Source organism: Canis aureus, chromosome 38 (genome assembly GCF_053574225.1).
Source record: "Canis aureus isolate CA01 chromosome 38, VMU_Caureus_v.1.0, whole genome shotgun sequence".
NCBI classification, from domain to species: Eukaryota; Metazoa; Chordata; class Mammalia; order Carnivora; family Canidae; genus Canis; species Canis aureus.
In genome coordinates, this window is record NC_135648.1 from 20,725,411 (window position 1) to 20,749,190 (window position 23,780).

Here is a 23,780-nt window from a genome sequence, read left to right on the forward strand (position 1 = left end):
CTCAATTTCCATGGTGAAAGACACAGGCTTCCATAGAACTAACAAAACTGTTTGATAGTGGAAATTATTATAACTTATAGAAGTCTTCCAATAAAATCTGTGGTGTTCCCCAACTCCACAGCTGTTTAGGATGAATTTTATCCTCTCCCCCCAAAATTCTATGTTGAAGTCCTATCCCTAGCACTGCAGAATGTGACTGTATTTAAAGACAGAGACTTTTAAAAAGTGATTAAGTTGTAGCTGTCTGGGTGGCTCAGTCAGATGAGAGCATCTGACTCTTGGCTTTAGCTCAGGCCATGATCTCAGGGTTGTGAGATCGAGCCCCACATCGGGTTCCATGCTCAGCATGGAATTTGCTTGAATTCTCTCTTCCTCTCCCTCCATCCCTTCCTCCTCCTCTTCCTTCTCTCTCTCCCTCCCTCTCTCTCTCTCTCAAATAAATAAATAAATAAATATTTTTTTAAAAAAGTGATTGAGTTGAAACAAGGTTGTTAGTGTGAGCCCTATTCCAATCTGATGTCTTCGTAAGAGACAGGAGAGACAAAGGAAAGATCATGTACAAGCTGATGGCCATCTACAAGCTGAGACAGAGGTCTTAGGAGAAACCAAACCTGCCAGTACCTTGACTTTGGACTTCCAACCTTCAGGATTGTGAGAAATTAAATTTCTATTATTTAATCCACCCAGTTTCTTTGTTACTTTGTTTCTTTGTTAAGGCAACCCCAGCATATAAAATGGCCAGGAAAATCCAAGGACTTTGGTGCAAGGTCATGTGAGGTGGCAGATTTTAGAAGAAAAAGTGAGAATTATTGTGTAGTTTATTGATGCAGTGAAACTCACATTTTGTAGTGAAAAAGAAGGATATGGGAAGGAAATAGGTCAAAGCCCTTTCTATGGCCTTTTTTTTTTTTTTCCTGGAAGTCTGAGGAGCATTAACTTACCAGCTTGCTAATGGTGTGACCATCAGGGATGGGAAGGAAATCTGAAGTATGGTGGGGGGAAAATAGCCTGTTAATATTCTCAACTCTTAGTGAAAGCACTGAAAGCATATGCATGCATCCATCTATTGCTGGAAACAGAGGCTCAGATTTAAGAAGGTTTTATCAAATAAAGTTCAATATTTAAACTCCAAGTGACAATTACTTGAAATGGAGCAATCAAACATTTGAACTGAAAACAATTATATTTTACTCTAAAGGAAAACCAAATGCCTCTCATCCTTGTGGACACTCTATTTTTACTTTTATCTTCTTACGGGAATAGAGTGACTGGATTAGATCTGCCACATGACAAAATGCAATCTTCTGTCACAGTTTTGGAATGGGAAACTTCCAAAAGAACTAAAGGTAATTCACTTAAGCTTGTACCACCACCACATTTTTTATTTAATTTTACTTTCTTTCAGTCAAGGTGATAATTATAATCTGTTACTTCTTTTGAGAGAGAGAGAGAGAGAGAGCATGCAAGTGCAGAGGGGAGCAGCAGAGGGAGAGAGAGTCTTAAGCAGACTCGGCACTGAACAGAGAGCCCCACAGGGGGCTCCATCTCACAATTCGGACATCAAAACCTGAGCTGAAACCAAGAGCCAGCCCCGCATTAGACCACTGCACCACGCAGGTGCCCCTAATCCCTGTTACGTTTAAGAATGTGCTCCTTCTCTCTCTTGGCAACTGATCCCCTGGGCCCTCTGTGACCAGCTCAGTATTAAAAGGAGAAAAACTCTTCAACTCTTCTCATTTCTACCTCTGTCCTTGCTTCCCTCCCTTGTTTCACTCCTCTTTCTGAAAATGGTTAAGACATTCCATTTTCCTTTTCTTTCATCACAGTGCTTAAAATAGGGACTCCCCCAGACGTCAGAGTCTACTAGACAAGGGAAGTCTCATGGCTAAATTTCATCTGCAATCAGAGAAACAATGACAACTTCTGCACCATCTAGCACACGTCCCTGTAGTTCTGCTTAGGTTGAAAGATACAAGAAAATAGGGGTCTCTGGCTGGCTCAGGCAATAGAGCATGGGGCTCTTGATCTTAGGGTGGTGGGTTCCAGCCCCACACATTGGGGTGTAGTATTTAAAAAAAAAGATGTAACAAGATATTGCTCTATTTGCCATTGGCCTTGTTCGTTTTCTCCAGATATACTTTTTTCTTAAAGATTATGCCTGGAGGGACGCCTGCGTGGCTCAGCAGTTGAACGCCTGCCTTCAGCTCAGGGCATGATCCCGGAGTCCCAGGATCAAGTCCCACGTGGGGTTCCCTGCAGGGAGCCTGCTTCTCCCTCTGCCTGTGTCTCTGCCTCTCTCTCTGTGTATTTCTCATGAATAAATAAATAAAATCTTTAAAAAAAAAAAAAAAGATTATGCCTGGAGAATTCCTCCTGTCAAAATACTATTTAAAATATTTAAATCACTCTCAAATAAAGCTGACCAAAATATTTTAAAATAAATATTTAATACCTCAGGCTTTTCCTTGTCTTTCACCACCTTACATCCGGAAGAGTACTGGTCAATTATTTTGTAGGGTGCTCTCACTACTGGTGTGTCTAGTATTTCCACATAATCAGAAAATGTTGAAGAATACAAAAGAAATGATGTCATGTACTTCTGTTTTTTTGTCATGTACTTCTTAGCACATCACAGGGATTACATGATGTTGACATCTCTTTTGATTGGTGATGTCTTTTGATTAAGATGTCTCTTGATGTCCCTTGGTCTCTTGATTAAGACAGTATCTGTCAGGTTACTTCACTATAAAATTATAATTTTTCCTTTCACAGTTATTAAATATCATGGAAAGACATGTTAAGACCATACAATGATCCTGGCTCTCCTTAAACTTTCACTTACAAACACTAGCACCCCTTGGAGAATCTCCTCTACGACAATAGTCTAATGATGATTTCCTGTTTCTCCCTTTCCTTCTACATTTATTAGTTGGAATTCTTGGATAAGAAAGAGCTAGCCTTCCTCCCTGTTTATTTATTCCATTGCTTACTTGCATCAGTGTACTTACTTGAGTTTACGGATTAAAATCTAATGTTATCATTATTTATTTTGTTTCTTAAATTGTCCCATCTTAGCTTATTAGGAATTGTGTCAGGCTAGTTCTTGAGTCATTTTGACAAACTCCCACACTCTTCCAAGCAACTCCTTGCTTTCTGGCACCACAAGATTTTTCCAGACTCCTCTTCTACCTTCTCTGCTCTCATCCCAGATTCAACCAATACCCCAAGGAACCCTGGATGTTTTTATTAGAGAATTATGTTTAACAACCAGGAAGTGAGCATTAACTGTGCTAAGTGCTACTGAGCTGTCATTGCTCTCTGTAAACAGAGGTAGGAATTATATTTGTATAAACTCAAAGATCCATACAGACACACATCTAAATTTTTCTATCTTTGCATATATGTGCATTGAAAGTTTTAATGAGTTTATACTGATTCCAATCTTACCCACAGGAACTGCCACTGATTGGACGAGGCTTAGGAGAAATAACAACTAAATGGAATGCAGGATCTTGGAGAAGATCCTGGAACAAAAAAGGGATATTAATGGTAAAACTGGTGATATTCAGTTAGGCCAATAATTTAGTCAATTGTATTGCAACAATGTTAATTTGTCATTTTGATAACTGTACTATGATAAGGTAAGATGTAAACATTTAAAAGGAGTTTATATGGGAAGTGTATATGGGAATTCCCTGTATTATTTTTGCAATTTTTCTGTGAGTCTTAATTTGGTCCAAATAAAAAGACTAAAAAGGAAGCCATTAAAAATGTAATGTGTAATCCAGCATTTCCCAATCTTACTTAACTACATAATTTTACTTTTAGGAAAATTATTAACTTCCATCCAAAAGCATTATTAACTGTTCCTTGGAACACAAATTTGGCAATTATATGAACTAACAGAACCACTATTTATATACCACACACAAAAATTAATCACGCTGCATTTGGCTTACTGTGTTTCTACAGTGGCTGAAGATTTTCCAAAACTATTAAGCAATCTCTGGTGAAATACTTATTTGAGAAAGCCTAAATTTCACTTACATTTAAACGTACATAATTATAATGCTTGTGATAGAAAGTTGAGCAAGGCCATCTCTCCATAATTTTACAAACACTTTGTATGTGATTAGAGGTAGGATAAAATTTTGCAAGCTAAGGAAATAACTAAAAATGAAGGTGGTCTTGTATTTTTAAAGAGACCAATTACCCCGAAAACAGTAGACAAAATAGCATTTACTTTTCATTTTACAAAAAGCATTGCAGCAATACCCAAATCTGCAGTTTCCAGATCCCATTGATGAAAATAACACACTCGCCCAGTAACTTAATGAAGGGCTTCTTAGGAAATAACCACCCCTGAGGAACATATTTACAAAATTACAACTTTTAAAAATTGATTTTACTAAAACATAAAAGCAACTTTGCTTCCCTTTTACTTCTACTATTTATGGAAGGTAGCATTGGAATTCTTATATCTTTTCATTCATTCAAAATACTTAAAGTATATATATTTATTATACACCAATTGATTTCTATTTGAAGCCTCCTTTTTTGGTGGCCATGTAAATCAAAAGAAAATTAGTGTGATATATTGTAATAATGTATTATTAAATCTGAATCTGCCAGCAACTGTTATCTGCTTACATTTATATAATTTGGCTATCTTCTCTGATATCCATCTTTTTTTATCTTGATGTCTTCTGCTATATTTTAAAGGTTTTACTGCATTCAATAATTTTTTAATTAAATCATTTTTTATAATGAATTCCTTCCAAATAAACTTTGAAAAGGTCACCAAAACTTGTATCATTTAAGAAGACAAAATACTTTAATACCTCTTATAACTCTGTTTGGCTTTTTTCTATAAAATCTTCCATGACTGAATAATATATTGCTTGAGAGTAAAATGCATGACATTGTACATATTTGAGTCATCTTTTTCAAAATATACTTAATCCTGATCTCTGTAATACTTAAGACAGTTATTCAAAAGATTGGCCATGGTGAGATATATACTTTCACTGTCTTTTGCTTAGAAGCATTCTGATACATATTTGTTCATTCATGCCATTCTTTGTTCCAAAAAAATATCCAAATAAAGTTATGAAAAAATTCTAATTTAAATATAAAATAAGAGTGCCTGGGAGGCAGTCGGTTTAGTATCTGCCTTGGGCTCAGGTCATGATCCCAGAATCCTGGGATCAAGCCCGACATTGGGCTCCCTGCTCAGCAGAGTCTGCTTCTTCCTCTCCCTCTGCTGCTCCCCTGCTTGTGCGGTCTCTCTCTCTCTGTCAAATAAATAAATAAAAATCTTTAAATAAATAACATATGTATGCATGGCCTGAGTCTCTTTCTTCTCCATCACAAATACATATATGGTCCTGGATGTCCTGCTTTGTCTTTAAAGCATTTCTCTCGCTACCCTCAAACTGTCTCTGACACCAAATTTAAAAAATGATTTTGATGCATCTAAAATCTGACTCACCTGACACATTAATAGAGCCAATGAGAGAACTAAAGAGTACCTACTGACTATGGTCAGGCATGGCCGTACATAATCCTCAAAATAATCCTGTGATATGACTTCATCCTGTTTCATAGTATCAAGTGTCTGTATGCTGATGACAGCCAAATTTCTATCATCAGTGTAGCTAAGCTCCAGATGACACAATTTTGGGAGTTTAACAAATATATTAAACTTATCATGTCCAAAATAAAAATCCTGATCTTTCATGATTGTGACAAATCACAATTATATTCTTCTGGTTGCTCAGTCCAAAAATGTCCAAAAAGGTTGCTCAGTCATGCTATTCTCCTTCTGTTCCTCCCACATCTAATCAACAATTCCTGACAACAAGACCTCCAAAATACATCTAGAATCTGAGCACTTCTAATCACTTCCATACTTGTGCCCTTGCCCAAGACAAGGTTTACTTCTCTGGCTTAGATTAGTCCCATAAACTATTACTTGCTTTTGCTCAACTAAGAAGCCAATGTGTTTTTTTCTCTTATTATTCAAATTCTTTTTTAAAAATATTTTATTTATTTGACAGAGAGAGAGAGAGAGAGAGAGAGCACAAGCAGGGCGAGTAATAGGCAGAAGGAAAGGGAGAAGCAGGCTCTCCACTGAGCAGGGAGCCTGATGTGGGGCTCAATCCCAGGACTCTGGAAATCATGACCTGAGTTGAAGGCAGATGCATAACCAACTGAGCCATCCAGGCACCCCTCTTATTATTCAAATTCTATCACTTTTCTGCTCAGAATCTCTCAATGATTTTTCATTTTAGAGTGATAGGCACCGCCCTTATAATGGCCTAGAAAACCATTGTTTCCCTATCAGATCTCAGCTTTTACTACCTTTCTCATCCCTTCATTTCAGCTGCAATGGCCTACTTGCTGTTTCTCAAATCATCAGATAAACTTCTGTCTTTGAATCTTTGTCTTTTCTTCAGCATGAAAAGCTCGTATTTCAGAATGTCTCATGGCTCACTACCTGAACTTGATCAGGTCATTGATCAAATATCAACTCCTTGATGAGGTCTTCCATCACTATATTACTTAAGTTGGACACACTGTTACATCCTTGAAATCCCTGTTGTTCTTCTCTGCTTTTTTTCCATTGTGGTATCACCTTCCAAGATGTTGTATTTTTTTACTTATTTATTTTTTATCTGTCTCCCCATTTGGAATAAAAGCTTCATGACAGCTGGAATTTTTCTGTTGGTTTCCTTGTTGAAACCACAACACCTGGAATGGTTCTGTCATAGTGCAGGCATTCAGTAAATAATTGTCAAATAAATGAATAAAGTAATGGATGAGAATATTATATCAAATTTTCCATATAAAATGATTGAGAATGAAATGGAGAATGTATTTTCTCAGTGTTAGTTAACTTTGCCAGTTAGTCAGTCACCCATTTCAAGCTGCCAGAAACTGGTGATCTTCCATCTCTGTCACAGTTCCCTAAATTTATGAGCCCCATTTACAGCATAAACACTACCAAACAGAGGGAATATAAGTTGTGATTAAGACATGCAGTTCCCAGAAAGTCCAATTTTAGCTGCTGCTTTAATGAGAGAAGTTTCTGAATCATGTACTTTATAATAATATGCTTCATTTTGGTTCACATACTACATTAAAATTCAGGTAAAGGGCCAACTATCAAAAGGCCATAATAATTGACAACTATACTACAGATATACTTAATAATATTTTTAATAGTATTAAGTTTGCATCACCAGATTTGAGCTTCTAATAAGAAGCAACTATCTTTGTATTTCACACATAAAACTTAAGCTTTCACAATTATTTGCATGATTCAATATACCCCCACATAAGATCCTTTGATTTATCTTTTATTCTTATATCACCTAATTATTACAAGAGTAAACATATAATTTTAAATAAATATGTGTATATATGTGTATGTACATAAAGTATGTATATAAATTTTCTAATTTAAAATTATTTACATTGCTAACTTAACTAGAATCAAGCTAATATTCTAATATGCAAAATCAACTATATCTTAAGACATTAAAAGGCAATTGTTGGGCTTCATGGAAAGCTTTAAATAGTCTCAGTTGGCAATACTTTGGCCCTTTGTCATTCCCCCTTCTTTCAATCTAGAAGGAGATTAGCCTAATAGCAAAGCAGACATTCTTGATTATAAGGACAGATCTTGAGGATGAAGTTCAGCCAAAATGTACATCAGGATTAAGTATGGACAAAAATGTTAGAATTTCTTAAAAATGTAAAGAATTAGGTGTACTGTTGAGTCAAATGCTCTAGATGCTATTCCCCAGACTTTTAATTTATAAAACAAATACCACTCCTACTTTTCATCATACTATGTTATACGGAGCAGAATATATTTTTAACCAGTGAAATATTCTTATTATGAATAAATAAAATTACTGTAAATTACCCCTTTCCTTACCTATTCCTAATGAATAAATAATTCTTCTCCTTACCAAGTAGGGATATTCCAGACAGTCTCTGGATCGCATCACCTACCTCCTGATTATACTTTCAATCTCTGTCTCCTCACTGGCACTACCCTATGAATTATACTTTAAAAGCAAACAGAAAACAAACAGCTAAATACACAAAGATGCACATGCAAACATAATTAGAAAAAAACTTGCCTTGACATTTCTGTGCAATACAGCTTTCATTATTTTTCTTTCTCATCTTCATGGACAAACTTAATGAAATAGCAGCCTTCAACCAGGCTTCACTTTCTTATCCTCTCTTTGTCTATTCATCCTTTCTCAAAATGAAAAAGTCTCCACTGTTCAAAATTGTTTTCTCAGAAGTTCTCAGAGACCAGTAACCTACTAAATCTGTTTGTTCAGCATCCATCCATCTTAAACCATCTATATTTTTAACTATCCAGTGTTCTTTAGAAATCCTTATTACTTTTTATTCTATTACACGATACTGTATTTGCTTTCCTTTTTTTCCATCTGTAACCTCAAAGTAATAACTTCCAAAGAAAAAGTTTTAAGTTATCATTTCTCCAAATCCCCACTATTTCTACTTTCACCTCTACTGAACTTCAGTAGCACTGTACCACCTCAGGAACCAAGAGAAGCAGTAATTCCCTCCATCAGTTATATCTGATTAGAAAGCAAATATATACACATCAAACTCCCTTTTTCTTCTGCCAAACTCCACATTTTATAGTTCTCTACTGTCTAGAGTCACTGTGGGAGATTTTCTTTTTTCTCCTTTCTATATTCGTATCTAACCAGTAGCCAAGTTCTGTAAATTCTAACTTTGCAGTATATTTCCTATCAATTCTCTCTTTCCCATTATCACTGAGACCAAATATACAACCTCTTTGATGGAACAAATGAAATAATAATTTTCACAAAAGTGAATCAAAGGAAAAGAAAAAATTTATATTTGATAAGGATGAAATGTCATCAAGATGATCAGTTAAATGTCTATCAACTGGCCTAGATAATTCATGATGATTTAAAATCATCATGGTCTATGTTCAACAGTCTATAGCAATTTTTGTCCAAAGAACAATCTCCTGTTCATTTTTCTAATGAAACTGACAAATAAATAAAAATGTTAATTTATTTAACAATAAGAAACACCACTGCCAAGTGCACTGAATACTCAAATGTAAATGAATTAAGTGAAGGGGAAAAATTGTAGTGCCAAAATACAGAGTAAACTCTCAAGGAATAAAAGGGGAACACTTTTTTGAAGTGATCTACAACTTACTTTACAACATACAAATCACTTAGAACTGGAATGAATATATTAACATATAGGAAAAGAAAATGTAAGATCTCAAGAGAGCTAATCAGCCTTGGAGGCTCTATAAGTCAAGGTATTGTCTAAGTTGCTTAGAGATTCCAAACTACCAGACAGCACTTGTCAAAATTAATATTCTCCTTATATAAAAGTCCAAGGGTAGGCAATTCATCCTTAATATGTGGTTTCTATCTTTGTCTTCATTTCCACTGGCTAGCAGAGAACTAAGATAAGGATGAAGCTGGTAAGTCTATTTCCAGAGCCAAATTAGGAACTCCATTATCACTGTGAACTCTGTCACAGTGAGTATTGTGAACACTAAAGCAGCTCTGTCACTAAAGAGCTGATTTTTTTTTATCTCTAACTCTTGACTCTTCTCATTTGTTTTAGAACTCATATTTATTATTTTCTTTCAATACCCATAATCTATATAACACTTTATTTAAAAACCATGAGACTCTTAACTATAGGAAACAAACTGAGGGTTGCTGGAAGGGGGTGGAGGGATGGGGTAATTGAGTGATGGGCATTAAGGAGGGTACATGATAATGATGAGCACTAGATGTTATATGCAACTGATAAATTATTGAACTCACTAAAAAATAAAAAATAAAATAAAATAGATTTATTTTTAAATTAGACTATTTCAGGTTATATATTATATTTATTTTTGTTCTTGTTGGATCCTAAAATCTCTATTTTTTTTCACTTTTTATCAACTAATACAGTACACAATAGCTCATGAATATCAACTATTTTTAGTTAAAATCACCACTTATCATAAAATGAAGTTTTAATAATATTACTCTCCCCTTTTTTAATGGAGAAATTTTAGCATTATTGTATACTTTGTTTTCAGTTGGGGGTTTGATAATCCTGGAATAAAACATTTCTTAGAGTATTCAACATTTTTCCCATTATACTATTTAATTCAGTTCCCAAGTTTGTTCTCTTATTAAATATCAAAAATTTAAGCTCTTTAATTTATGCTGATGCTTAAGGGCAAAATTTCAAACATGTTCTGTTAATAAGTGAATCCTGACTATAGCTGCAATTAATGCATAATACAGAAGACTTGATACTAATGCTTAGTCCAACAATATACTTAATAAAATACTTAGATATGTAAAATTGAGTGATCTGTTCAGATGGTTATTTATGTTCCAGTGATGGTGTATATCTGATTCAGGTTCTTGAATTTAGAAAATACAAAAATTCTTATAATTCAATAATCAAAGACAACCCAATTAAAAAATGGGCAAAGGTAAAAAAAAATGGGAAAAGGTTCTAAATAGGTCTTTCTTCAAAGAAAATATAGAAATGTCCAAAAAACATATGAAATAATGTTCAACATTATTAGCCATCAATGGAACAAAATCCAAAACCACAATGAGACACTATTTTGCATCCACAAAGATGGTTATAATAAAAAACATAGACAATAACAAGTGTTGCTGAGGTTGTGAAAAAAAATTGGAACCCTGCTACATCACTGATGAGAATACAAAATGTTAGTCTTCTTGGAAAACAGTCTGGCAGTTCCTAAAAAAGGCTAAAAAAGTTACCATATGACTCAGCAATATCCCCCACAGAAATGAAGGCATACTTCCACATAAAACTCTTTACATGCATATTAAAAGCATTCTTATTCACAATGCTAGAAACAACCCAAACATGTATCAGCTGATGAATAAGAAAATAAATATTCATACAATGAAATATTAGTCAGTTGTAAAAAGGAATTATAATATGCATGAACCTTAAAAACATGATGCCAAGTGAAAGAAGCCAGTCCAAAACCAAACCAAACCAAAGCAAAAAGCAAAGCACCTATTGGATGATTCCATTTATATGCAATACGCAATGTCCAGAATAGGAAAATCTATAGCGACAGGGTAGATTAGCGATTGTGTAGGGCTGAAAGGGCTGGGGGAAAATGTAGTCATACTAAAAGGTGGAGCATTTCTTTATGTAGTGATGAATACGGAGTGATGAAAAGATTCAGGAATGAGTGGTAATGTTTGCGTAAGTCAGTGAATATGCCAAAAACATTAAATTGTACACTATAGATGGGTGATTTGCATTGTATGTGAATTATGGCTCAATAAAATTGCTATGAAGAAAGTTAATCTGGTAGACTGTAACATTATTGTGATACTTAATTGTGAAGTAATTTTGATAGTCAATCTTATTTATGGAAAATCCTTAAATATGTAGTAACAATGTCTTCAACAACATTACTTTCTTTTTTAATAAGGCAAAATTCATTAAAGTATATTGGAAAAAGTTCTATTTTAAGGATCACTGAAATGCTTTTTCAACTTATATCAAGTGAAATTTGTTCACTAGGGCAATATTGTATGCCAATAAATAATATTTACTAGGACTTAAGCAGTGCAATTTAACCCGTCTATAATTAATGATGTATATTAGTGTTGATGAGCCTCATTTTATAATTTCTACAACAATAAAATGAAACTAGATAGTTCTAAAGTTGTATGGCTATGACAAAGATGGCATGGCAAAATAATGAATCCTGTGGTAAGTTTTATGAATGTTCTATTAATTGGTGTTAAAATCACTTTCAGTATTTTATTTAATTTCATCAAAATGTTTCAAAGAAAAACAATTTATTCCCATAATCCTGTTACATCTTTTCCATTTGCACAAATTAAAGGTTTGTGAATGCATAAAATAGAAATATTTTCATTCAGAACTTCAAGAAAATTGTTCCTTGGAAAATCTTACTTCTCAGTAGAGACATAATTAGAAGTAAGAGATTAAATCTACCTGAAAATACTGAAGAGTACTTGCTACTTTCCAATTAGCAACTTACTCCATCTAGTATTAAAATTCAAAAAACTTAAAAATTTAAAAACTTAAAAAATAAATCCACAAAAATATCCATTTTTTTTTTATTTATTTGACTTGGTATTTCATTTAAATAACTACCAATTAACTTACCAAATTTAAATAATCATCTCCACAAGTACCACAGTAAAATTTACTTAGAAAGTCAACATTTTACCTAAATACCAAATAAGGAATAGGAAAAAGTATAAAATGCAATATAGCATTTGTCTCTTCAAATAAGAGTGGGGACTGCGTTCACAGATTATATTTTCTTTGATCATCCAAGTCAAATACAAGCTTCCTCATAGAACAAAATGGTATGATGATATAACACTCCCTCATCTACCTTGAAATGCTTATTTAAAAAGTAATTTCTTTTATACTACATTTGCTATTTTTGTCAAGTACTTTGTTGTTCTATAATAACTGTAAAATTTTAATTTTACATGTATATATGTATATATATATCATCATGTATATATAGCTTTGAAATAAAAACTTACCTTGGGAATAGAAAAAAATGACTTTAAGTTCTCATACTAATGATTGTCTCATCCTGATTTTTTTAATTTTATTTGCTAAGTATTTTCAAAATAGAAACAGGGATCCCTGGGTGGCTCAGAGGTTTAGCACCTGCCTTTGGCCCAGAGCCTGATCCTGGAGACCCAGGATCGAGTCCCACGTCGGGCTCCCTGCATGGAGACTGCTTCTCCCTCTCTGTGTTTGTGTTTCTGCCTCTCTCTGTGTCTCTCATGAATAAATAAATTTTTAAAAAATCTTAAAAGAAAAGAAACGAAATAGAAACAGTACTCTAATCCTAGACCTAACAAATGATATAGACACTTAGAATTTTGGATGAAACAAATTATGTCAAGATGAGTTAGAAAAGACAACAAATCACTGTCAATTCTTTACATTTTGGAACCCATCCCCCCACACACATCCTTTAACAGGTCTGTATTTGTCTATCTATCTCTCCAACTATCTGTCAGATGAAGATAACTCACACAAATACAAGTATAGGTACATATCTAGCTATATAGCTTGGCTTACTGTGCTTCTAAATCATATAACTGCATTTATTTTTTTATAATTTAAAATGCATTATCTTAAAGAAAAAATATACTTACTGCCCTCTAGAGGTATGAACCAGTAGTGTGATAAGTGTAGATGTTGCTGGACATATACAGTTTAAAGCTAACATGGCGTATTTAAACTCTTCTTCACAAACAACATGATCTGTTTGAAATAAAATAGGTAAATTAGGATAATTTACCTTGGGATGGTAGTACTTTAATATGAGAAATAAAACAGCAAATAAAATTACAGAAGTTTCAAATAAACACATTTATCTTAGAGATGTTTTTACATGTGCAATTTTCCCCAGGAAAAATGTTTGTTTCATGAGAGGGTCCTATATTTTGAGTTAAGTGACCAAGAGGAAAGGAGACTGTAGCACAGTTCTGTCTTTAATGAGATAGGCAGACTTTGGCAAAATGTTTAATTTTCCTATATCTCATCTATACAAGGAGGTGAGATGTAGATAGGTAGGAGGTGCAATCTGGAAAATAAATCAGAGACTGTATAAAGTCTCCTTTAACACTGATAATTCTATGGTATGAAATGCAGTCGTATTGATTTAAAGCATTACTGATTTATCAAATTCATAGTCACACAGCACATAGAATTATTAAAAGACGTGGTAGACCATATTTACATAACACTCAGATTTTGTACAATCAAAACAACTATGATATCAGGCAATAAAAATTAATGCTAAAATACATTTAAATTTAAACTGTACTTTGACCTCAAGACCCACAGTCATAAACACAAAAGATGATATGATTCAATTGGGAAAGATAATAAATGTTGATTGAAGTCAGTGACATAGAAACAAAGAATGTACTAAAGATAGCAGTGCATGAGAGGTTGCAGGCCACATTAAAGGGGGTGATGGTACTCAGCCCACGTCCATTACTTTCATACAGAGATGAGGGTGCAGATGCCAGATATCCAATTTTCCACAGAGGTCATATTTTAGAGAAGTGATTAAGATATGGTTTACTTTGGAAAACACTTTCCCCCTTCTCTCCCCAAGTAAACAATTATAGCTGGTATTAGAAATGAAGACAATGTGTAAAGTTCTAGGAAAGTAAATATTTCCAGAGAATAATTTTAGCTACATTAAGAAATAGAAGGTTGAATTTTTAGGTGAGTCGGATGTCTACAGAATGAACACATGGGGCACCTGGTAGGCACAGTCAGTTAAGTGACCTACTTGTGGTTTCAGCTCAGGTCATGATATCAGACTTGTGAGACCAAGTTCTGCATTGGGCTCCACATTCAGCATGGAGTCTGCTTGAGATTCTCTGTCCCTCTCCCTCTTCCCCTACCTTTCTGCTCTCTTTTTCTCTCTCTCAAATAAGTAAATATATATTTTTAAAAATGAGCACATACCCAGCATCACTTACAAAGAAACGAAAGATTACTGGAGAAATGGTGCAGCAAATGCTCAGAATAGATAAATAATAAACTTACTAATGGTTTTATGAATTAGCGTATGAAAAAGCCCATTGTTTTTTCTTTTTCTTTCATTTCCTTATTTGTTAATTTTTTATTTTACATTTTGTAGAAGAAATTGCTACAGTTACATCTCAGGATTTACAAAAAAAAAAAAAAAAAAAAAAAATCAAGGACCTGATAACAAAGTCTTTGTCTCTCTCTTTTTTCTTTATTGTTTTTGCAGTGTCTATTAGCCCATCAACACTAATGGAGGCAACATTACACATAAATACATATTATGTTTTACACAGTTTTATTATACAGCTGACTGTGAAAGCACAGGTATGAACTTGTATGGATCCACTTATACAGATTTTTTTCAGTAAATGTAATACGTACTATAAATATATCTTCTCTTAACTTATTTTTTTAAAAAAATAACATTTTCTTTCCTCTAGCTTACTGTATTAAAGAATATTGGATCAGATTGGTTGAAAATCATTGCCTTAGATAAAAGATTTGATATGTCATGGGATTCCTCATTAGATTAAAAAAAATCTGTATTATTTTCATAAAAAAGAAATCGAGTTAGTCAATATGGATGACTGACAGAGCAAAATGAAATATGATAGAATATTCAACTAGATAATAATCTTCATTTGCATAAATTACAAATTTGTACAAAATTTAAACCTACTTTGTAAAATAGAATTGAATATATCTTTAGACCTCTCCACTTAAGATCAAATCCATGCCCCTCCTGGGACATTTTAAAAATACTAATCACTATCCCCTAACCTGAACTGAAAAATATTTTTCCTGCTACTTTGCCCCTCATTTCCCAATGTCATATGAAAGCCAAGATTTACTGATCATACCACTAAAATCTCTATCTCTCCCACTTTCCTCACCTCCTGGAAGCCTAGCTATAGGCTTCCAATCCTTATCCATAATTGTTAAGCACCAGATATCAGCTTTTATTAAAAAAAAATTTCTTTGTAAACCCTTTGTAATGTAAACCCTACATAATACATCTAAGGAGCAACCTTTGCTTTAAAATACTACTATTTCTGCAGCTATGTGAGAATATTTATACTAAGTGGAAAAAATAAATTTCAGTGTGGGAATTGCAACCAAATAATTTCAGGTCAAGTCAGATTTCACTACCAACAGAAATTTCTTTTCTTTTCTTTTTCTTTCTTTCTTTCTTTCTTTCTTTCTTTCTTTCTTTCTTTCTTTCTTTCTTTTTCTTCTTTCTTTCTTTCTTTCTTTTTCTTTCTTTCTTTCTTCTTTCTTTCCTTTCTTTTCTTTCTTTCTTTTTCTTCCTTCCTTCCTTTCTTCCTTTCTTCTTTCCTTTCTTTCTTTCCTGCTTCCCCTTTTTTTCAGAATTTTCTAGATTTTGGTATTACAGCTAAGGGATTGTAAATCTTTATTCAAACTATGATTACCTTTCAACTAGACAAATACAACAGCCTCTTAATTGCTCTTCATGTCATCCAACTCTTCAGCGTTCCACTCTTACCTTTCTAAAACCGTGCTGTCCAATTAGAGTTGCCACTGTCACATATGGCCATTTAAATTTAAATAAATTAAAATAAAATACAAATAAAAGTTCGGTTCCTCCATCTTACTTGCCATATATTAATAGCAATCAAGTGCTCAATAATATTTGTGGTAACTGACCACAATATCAGACAATGTAAATATGGAACATTTCCCTTAACACCAATAACTGGACAGTGCTGTTTGATTAGCCAAATAGATTAATGACCTTCCACAAATCCTAAAGCTTACAAGATATATTTCAAATTCCTTAAAATGTCATTCATAGACTGGTAGAATTTGAGTAACCTTACTAACATAATACACCACCTTCTCATGACTTTGCTCAGCCACATGGCTGCTAAAATTGCTCATCTATAATGGTAAAGGAGGTAGAACATATGGGTATACATGCAACTTGGCAGGTAGATGTACAGGTGGAAATTCATGAAAATTTTGTTTTTATTCCTATGGTACTATTTTCTTTGTGCAGTCAGTGGAAATGATGATTAGGGAAGAGTTTGGAAGTAAAAGGAGAAAATATGGCATGGTTGTTTAAGAGAATGAAATAGTAAATAGAGCAAAGAAACACAGAATGATGTGTGGCAGCTCACCAACCCCAAGAAATCAAGGATTGTGAATTTAAAGAGGGAAGAGTCTGCGGGTTGTCTTTTGCTTATTTTGTTTCTTCAGGCCATATTCAAATGCATTGAAGTAAACACCATTTCTGCCAAGGAGACAGAGAAAATTCACCACCAGTGACTTTTGACAAGTAACTCTAACTAATGGACAGAAGGTCAATGAACAGAGGAGGAATTAAAGTAATGAATTATAAAATAATTGGAAGTCAAACAGGTTAAGAAGAAAAGACAAGATATGCAGGTGTAAATAATGGTAAACATCCGGTAGAATCAATTAATTATAAGCCCAAGTGTAGTCAAAGGATAGTTGGAGTTCTGTGCTAACAGATGTAAACTGACCATGGTCAGAAATAAGGTCATCAGGAACAGAGATTATGGAGGAGTCACATTAACAAGTAATGACATCATTTGCAGAATGTCCCCCTGGAAGCGGGTGCTGATATAGGAGAGTGAACAAGAACATTCAAAATAGGGAAATTACAGGTACACAAGTCTAGGGCATTGAGAGAATCATTTTCATGGCTATCAATGTCATTAACACAGTAATGTAATGTAACGACCCCACAGTATTGGAAAGAGTGAGTGAACTAGAAGACCAAGTGCTTTTCAGCTCAAATTTTTTAAAAGATTTTATTTATTTATTCATAGAGACACAGAGAGAGATAGAAAGAGAGAGAGAGAGGCAGAGACACAGGAAGAGGGAGAAGCAGGCTCCATGCAGAGAGCCAGACGCGGGACTCGATCCAGGGTCTCCAGGATCACGCCCTGGGCTGCAGGCAGCGCTAAACCACTGCACCACTGGGGCTGCCCCAGCTCAATTTTTTAATCATCTGCTTGTATTTCCTTTTTGGGATATTTCCAAGCCCCAAACTGCCAATTTTTATCAAATAATTTCCTAATTAAAAACATTAGTAAAATTATATAAAATTTAAGTATATTAAAATGCATAATTGAGAATTGTATCTGTAACAGAAATTGCTATTTTTCCTTATTATCCATTTTCTCCTCTGTATGCAGAAACCACATGTCTATGTGGTTCCATATCTATGGAAGCATGTCTAGAGACATGTTTGTAAAGGACAAGAATACTAATGTGTGTTGGCAGCACTCTGCTGATTTTAATCAGGTATGCATAGAGAGATGATCTGAGGTAAGAACTGATCACTTTGCAAGCAGAGAGAGAGAAATAAAGCTCTCTTAAGCAGGGTATTATTTACTGAAATCCAGAAAGCTAAATCAAGTGTCCAAGAAAGAATCTGGACAGTTGCAGAATCAAAAAGTGAACTATATAGCAGGAGATGATACTCTTTCAGGGTCTTTTTTTAAAGATTTTATTTATTTATTTATTTATTTATTTATTTATTTATTTATTCATTAGAGACACACAGAGAGAGAGAGAGGCAGAGACACAGGCAGAGGGAGAGGCAGGCTCCACTCAGGGAGCCTAAGGCAGACGTTCAACCACCGAGCCACCCAGGTGTCCCTCTTTCAGAGTCTTTGTCAGAGGCCTTCCATTAAGACTTCTCCCAGACCAATAAAACCAGACCTGTAGCAAGAATCAGATTAAACTACTGCCTTCCCATTCAAACTTATTTTTTTAGATGATGCCAAGGTAGCTGCCATTACAATATAGGAGATATGAACAAGGCAACAAAGTAGTAGTAGTAAATTAAGTAGGTTTAAGAAAGTTCTTGGAGAAGAACTTTGAGCACAATTACTGACACATGGAAAGGAATAAAAGGAATCTGCTCCAATTTGAAATTTCCCTGTGGCCAAAGAGAATAGTGAACAAAGAGACATGCTTATGAATAGACAAAGGAGTAACTCTAATAGTAGAATGTCTAATAAGGAATTTATTACAGTCTTTGCCATGCTGACAGGATTTCATCATTGCTATGGACCAAAGACTGCTGTGTGTCTCCAGTTCTTCTGTTTTCCAAACACCAATATTTTATTACAATTATCTTGTTTCACTATTTTATATTATATGCAATGGAGGTGGAGGCAGTTAATTAATTTATTGGTGTGTGTGTTGCCAGACCCTTAGGAGCCACTTCTAGAACTGACTTTGCAGTATCCAGATGTCCTGGATTTTAAGTTGGGTGCAATAATTGATATAGCTCTGTGGAATATTATTCATGATACTGGATGAGTCTCTCAATATATAAGGAAAATATTGTACATAAATACTTAGGTAGATAAGGATTTGAATTGTGGCTGAAACTACTATCACCCATATTCATTCTCTCCTTCTTCCTTATTTCCTCCCACCCGTCCTTAAATTTTAGCTAGGTGCATGGCTGCCCAGGTAGAAACTACATTTTCCAGTTTCCTTTTAGTTAAATATGGTCACATGACTAGGTTTGTCCGGTTTCTGTATTATCTTTTCTGTGAGCAAAACCACTTTCCCTGAACTCTTTCCTTCTTGTTGGTGAGACCACATAATGGCAAAAGCTCCATTTTGATTATACTGACAGAGATAACTCCTTAGCAATGATAAAATTGGTTCATTTTTTTCTTTATTGTTTCTAATTTCCCTCCCTGGTTGAAGAAAGCAATAATTTCAAAATTATGTGCATCTCATATCTTCTCATCCTTTTAAAATTTCTGTGTATTTGTATTGATTTAGATCCTTCTTGTTTGTGGCTTGCTGTTGAAGCATAAGCACATGAGATCAAGTGGTGTCACCACTGCACGTGCCAAGCCATGGGCAAATATTGATCCCTCTGAGCCTCATTTGCCTTATTTTTAAAATGTGAATAATAATAGTATATGCCTCATAGGATTTTCTGGGAAGAAAAGTTCTCAATGAGCATGAAATGCTGATTAGAATTCTAAACAAGTATTTTATATCCTCACAATAATGCATATTAAGAACAAATTTAAATAAACTATCTTGAAATAATGCCAATTATATATTTTAAAAATTTAAGTAAAAAACAATATAACACAAATTTATTGTTAAGAAATTAAAGCATGATCCTAGTTTTGTAAAAATACTGACTTCTGCAGGTACACTTATATACTCATATGTCTGTGTGAATAAGCATGTGTGAATAACCACAAAAAACTGTGAGAGCAAGAATCTAACTATTAACAGTAACAACTTCAAGGAGTATGCAAGTTTCCAAAACTTATGACTTTTAAAATAGTAGGATTATGTGAGATTCTTGGTTTTTTTATTGTTATGTTTATTATTTTTAATTTAAAGGCTTTTAAAATCAGCCATTATAACTAAAGATAAAAGTTTGTAGATATATATGAATCAAACCTATTTTCAAGTCCCTTTTACTTTATGGAAAATAAAATTGTTAATTACATTTTAACAAGTCAGAATCTTTTTTTAAAGTCTGCCTCAGTATTTTCCAAGCTCTTGTATGATTTAAAATACTAGAAGCTTCTTCCATGCAGTTGCTAGGTAACAGGTCTTTGGAAAGCAGTAACAACAGTGAAAAGTGCACTAAGCCAACACAGGGTTGTGATTTACAGAAATCAAATATCCTTTGGAAAAGAGCTTTTAAACAGAAATACAAAACAGGATAATTTTTTAAAACCGAGTGTTATTTGTTTTTATTTTGTGCGGAAAAGTTTATTACACAGACTGACTGAACAAATTGTGTTATAAAATCTCTCACATATCCTTTGCTTATCAGACTGTTTATAAGCATGAGTGGGTCGATTGCTATGAAAATTGCTTATTTTTCCTTAGAGGAAAATGGATAATCTCTAACAATTGAGCTTTATTTTGACCCTGTTGCTTTAATCAATAAAATAACCAACTGGCAAATGTGTGTGTGTGTGTGTGTGTGTGTGTGTGTGTGTGTGATGTGTCTGTGCACATGCACCCATGCATGAGCACACAGCAGAGACTTTTGCCAATTCCAGGATAGTTGACCCATTCAACTGCTAAATGTCTAAGAATAGATTTAAGTAAACCTTTAAAAGTCATTCAGTTTCACGGGATTTAAATAAAAGAATACTTAATATATAAAACATAGCTCCATTTGAGATTGGCAATATCCTATAAAAGTTATTGCACCTCAATAATACAGAGTAGAAAAAGCTTGCTTGATTTTCTAATTCCTTGAATCCTCGCATTATTTTAATGCTACAATTTTTTAAATGTATCATATTAATTAAATGCTCAAAAGAAGAATCAAGTTCCCTGTATTCTAGAGCAAAACATTTTAATTCTATTAACCTCTCTTTCTTTGAAACATGTCAGAAAAACAGCAGTTTTAATATTTTTTGAGAAATTATTGTCCTCATAACTCTGATTTCTTTAGGTTTTAACCAAAATTATTCTTTCCTCACTAGCTCATCAATTTGATGTCATGAGAGTTAAGAATACAGTTACTGAACCATCTTAACAGTAATAATACCAAACAATATTTTAGCTTTTATCTTAAGTGATACATATGTATATGTGTTTTTATACATGTGTGTATATATATATTATAAAACTTCACAAAAGCTCTATGATGTATATTGTATTAAACTATTTTCAAGGGCACCTGGGTGACTCAGTGGTTGAGCATCTGCCTTCCGCTCAGGTCATGATCCCAGGATCTTGGGATCAAGTCCTGCATCAGGCTCCCAGCAGGGAGCCTGCTTCTCCCTCTGCCTGTGTCTCTGCCTCTCTCTCTCTCTGTGTCTCTCATGAATAAATAAACCATTTTCAAATAAGGAACCAGATGTACAGAGGTAAAATAACTTGCCTAAACCCATTAATTTAAATTCAAACTACTGATAAAGAACTCTAGAAAAATTTTACAACTTTAACATTGGTTAACCAAAGCATTAAAGTAAGTGATATATTCTAGTGGTTTCCCCTCTCCTGAACCCACTTTAAGGATTATTGCTTGCTACCAGATGGACAAATGACTCAAAAAGCCACTAAATTAAACTGATGACTGAAAAAATACAACCACTACGTCCCCCAAACACCCATTATTTAATGAGGCAGTTTGGAAGGAATGAAGTCAAACTTGACTTTGAAATCAATTTCATTATTTCACAATCACACACACACAAATTGCAGCAGGACTAAAATGATTTAAGTCAGTGATTCAAAGGGATTTGGAAAGATCTCTAGATTCATTAGAAGCAAATATACGGTTATACTGTGATAAATGTTACCAAACAAATGAATGAAGGTTCTCTAAAGGGATACAGAAACACCTTTCCTGCCCTGGAGCAAATCAAAAAAAGCATCCCCAAGGGAATGATGTTTAAGCTAAGGTTTTAAGGATAATTAAGAATAAATTATTTGAATGGTGAAGAAAGTAAACAGAGGTAAAGAGGTAGGAGAATATTTAAATTTTTATGGAAGTTAACAATAACAAAAAGAGGTCTAAGCATTAAAGAGAGAATATATTACAAGGTTGCTGACAAGAGTATGCGGCAATGAGATTTGGCATAGAGATGAGAAGGAAATTGTATTATAATACTAGGAAAGTGGGAAGTGATAAGTGGAAATGAAGCAACATTTGGAAAATATGGCAGCCAAAAATTTGAGTAAATTTTTTCTTTTTTTAAAAAAAGATTTTATTTATTCATGAGAGACACACAGAGAGTGGCAGAGACAGAGGCAGAGGGAGAAGCAGGCGCCTGATGTGGGACTCCATCCCAGGACCCCTGGATCATGACCTCAGCCAAAGGCAGATGTTCAATCATGAGCCACCCAGGCATCCCAGTAAATTTTCATGTATTGGCTTAAGGGAATTAGAAAGATAAAGTTTGAAATTGTAACTGTACGAGCAGGAGAGTATTTTGATAAGAAAAAAATCCACCCTGTTAAGGGCCTCTGAGCTGCCCAAATGAGTTAATGGTAACATGGATTTGACCCACTAAGTGATTTTCTTTTTCCAGCAGTGCTCAGCCAAGGAGCAGGAAAAGAGGATCCATCCATGTAGGATGTTGCTTGTGTGCATGTTTCTTTTCAATCTGGAGCCATAAAAAAACAAAAACAAAGGAAATTAGTATAATAATATGAGTTTGGTTGAAATGACAGCCCATAGAGTTCAGGCTATTTAAAGAAGGCAAAAGAAAAGAAAGAAAGGTTAAAGCCCAGCTAGAATCCACACCAATGATGCTTTAGCGCATTTTAAATTTATTTTCAGCTATTTGTGCGATTTCTTAATTTCCAACCCATTGCAGACAAATATGCATTCTATTATGCATGACTGGTATAGAACTCGTGCCATGCATGACTCACCTATGAGTCTTACCTTTGATATGAGTCTACTTGCTTTCCAAAGAGACAACACACTTATGCGCTTGATGTCTCAGTGATGTTAAACTGCTATCAAAGTTGCTAAATGCTTACTTTCAATCGCTGTACTTATCTTGTAGCCTAGCAAAAGTCTGCAGACTGAAACTGATCTTTGAACAACACTCTGAATAGCACTGCATTAAAAGCCTTCATGAGGCAAAAGGAGCATGTTTAGGTGGGTTGAATAAGCAAAATAGAAACAAGGAAGATTGAGTTTGGATACTGTGAGGTTTGTAGAGTATAAATAAGACTGGAAATATGTGGGATGATGTCAAAGTCCAGGTATATAATCCATTACATATTTCTTTCATTCCAAAAATCTGAGGGAATTCTTGTCACTTAAAGTGGAAAGTGGATCTTCTGAATCAAGCATTCTATGAAGGTTAAAATATAGTAGCTTAGCACTTGTAAAAAATGCATGATAAAGTAGGAAAATGTTGTAAATGTTGTCCTGTGCTTGACTTAAAAGATCATTAGTTTTGGAGTCACAAGATATAAGTCCAAATCCCATGTCCTTTAGCATATAGTCTTTAGGTAACTATGCTTAGTATCATATTAGACAAATACATATAGTTAACTCTGTCTTATAAAAACATAAACTTCAGATTGAAGTAACACAGTGTAGCAATGCAGTAAACTATAGAGTCTCATACCTAGTAAATATTTTTATTTTATAAAATAAAGAA

The 23,780-nt window shown here is 34.1% G+C and overlaps 1 protein-coding gene across 9 annotated transcripts in view; it reads right to left on the reverse strand.

Annotated features, from left to right (window-relative positions):
* The window catches only part of KCNT2 (potassium sodium-activated channel subfamily T member 2), a 374,999-nt gene that overhangs the window by 127,906 nt on the left and 223,313 nt on the right, over nucleotides 1-23,780 (reverse strand). For all 9 annotated transcript variants that reach the window (XM_077887107.1, XM_077887110.1, XM_077887105.1 and 6 more), the window contains one exon: nucleotides 13,263-13,371. In XM_077887107.1, the coding sequence (XP_077743233.1) occupies nucleotides 13,263-13,371 (109 nt within the window). The remainder of the gene's footprint in view (nucleotides 1-13,262; nucleotides 13,372-23,780) is intronic.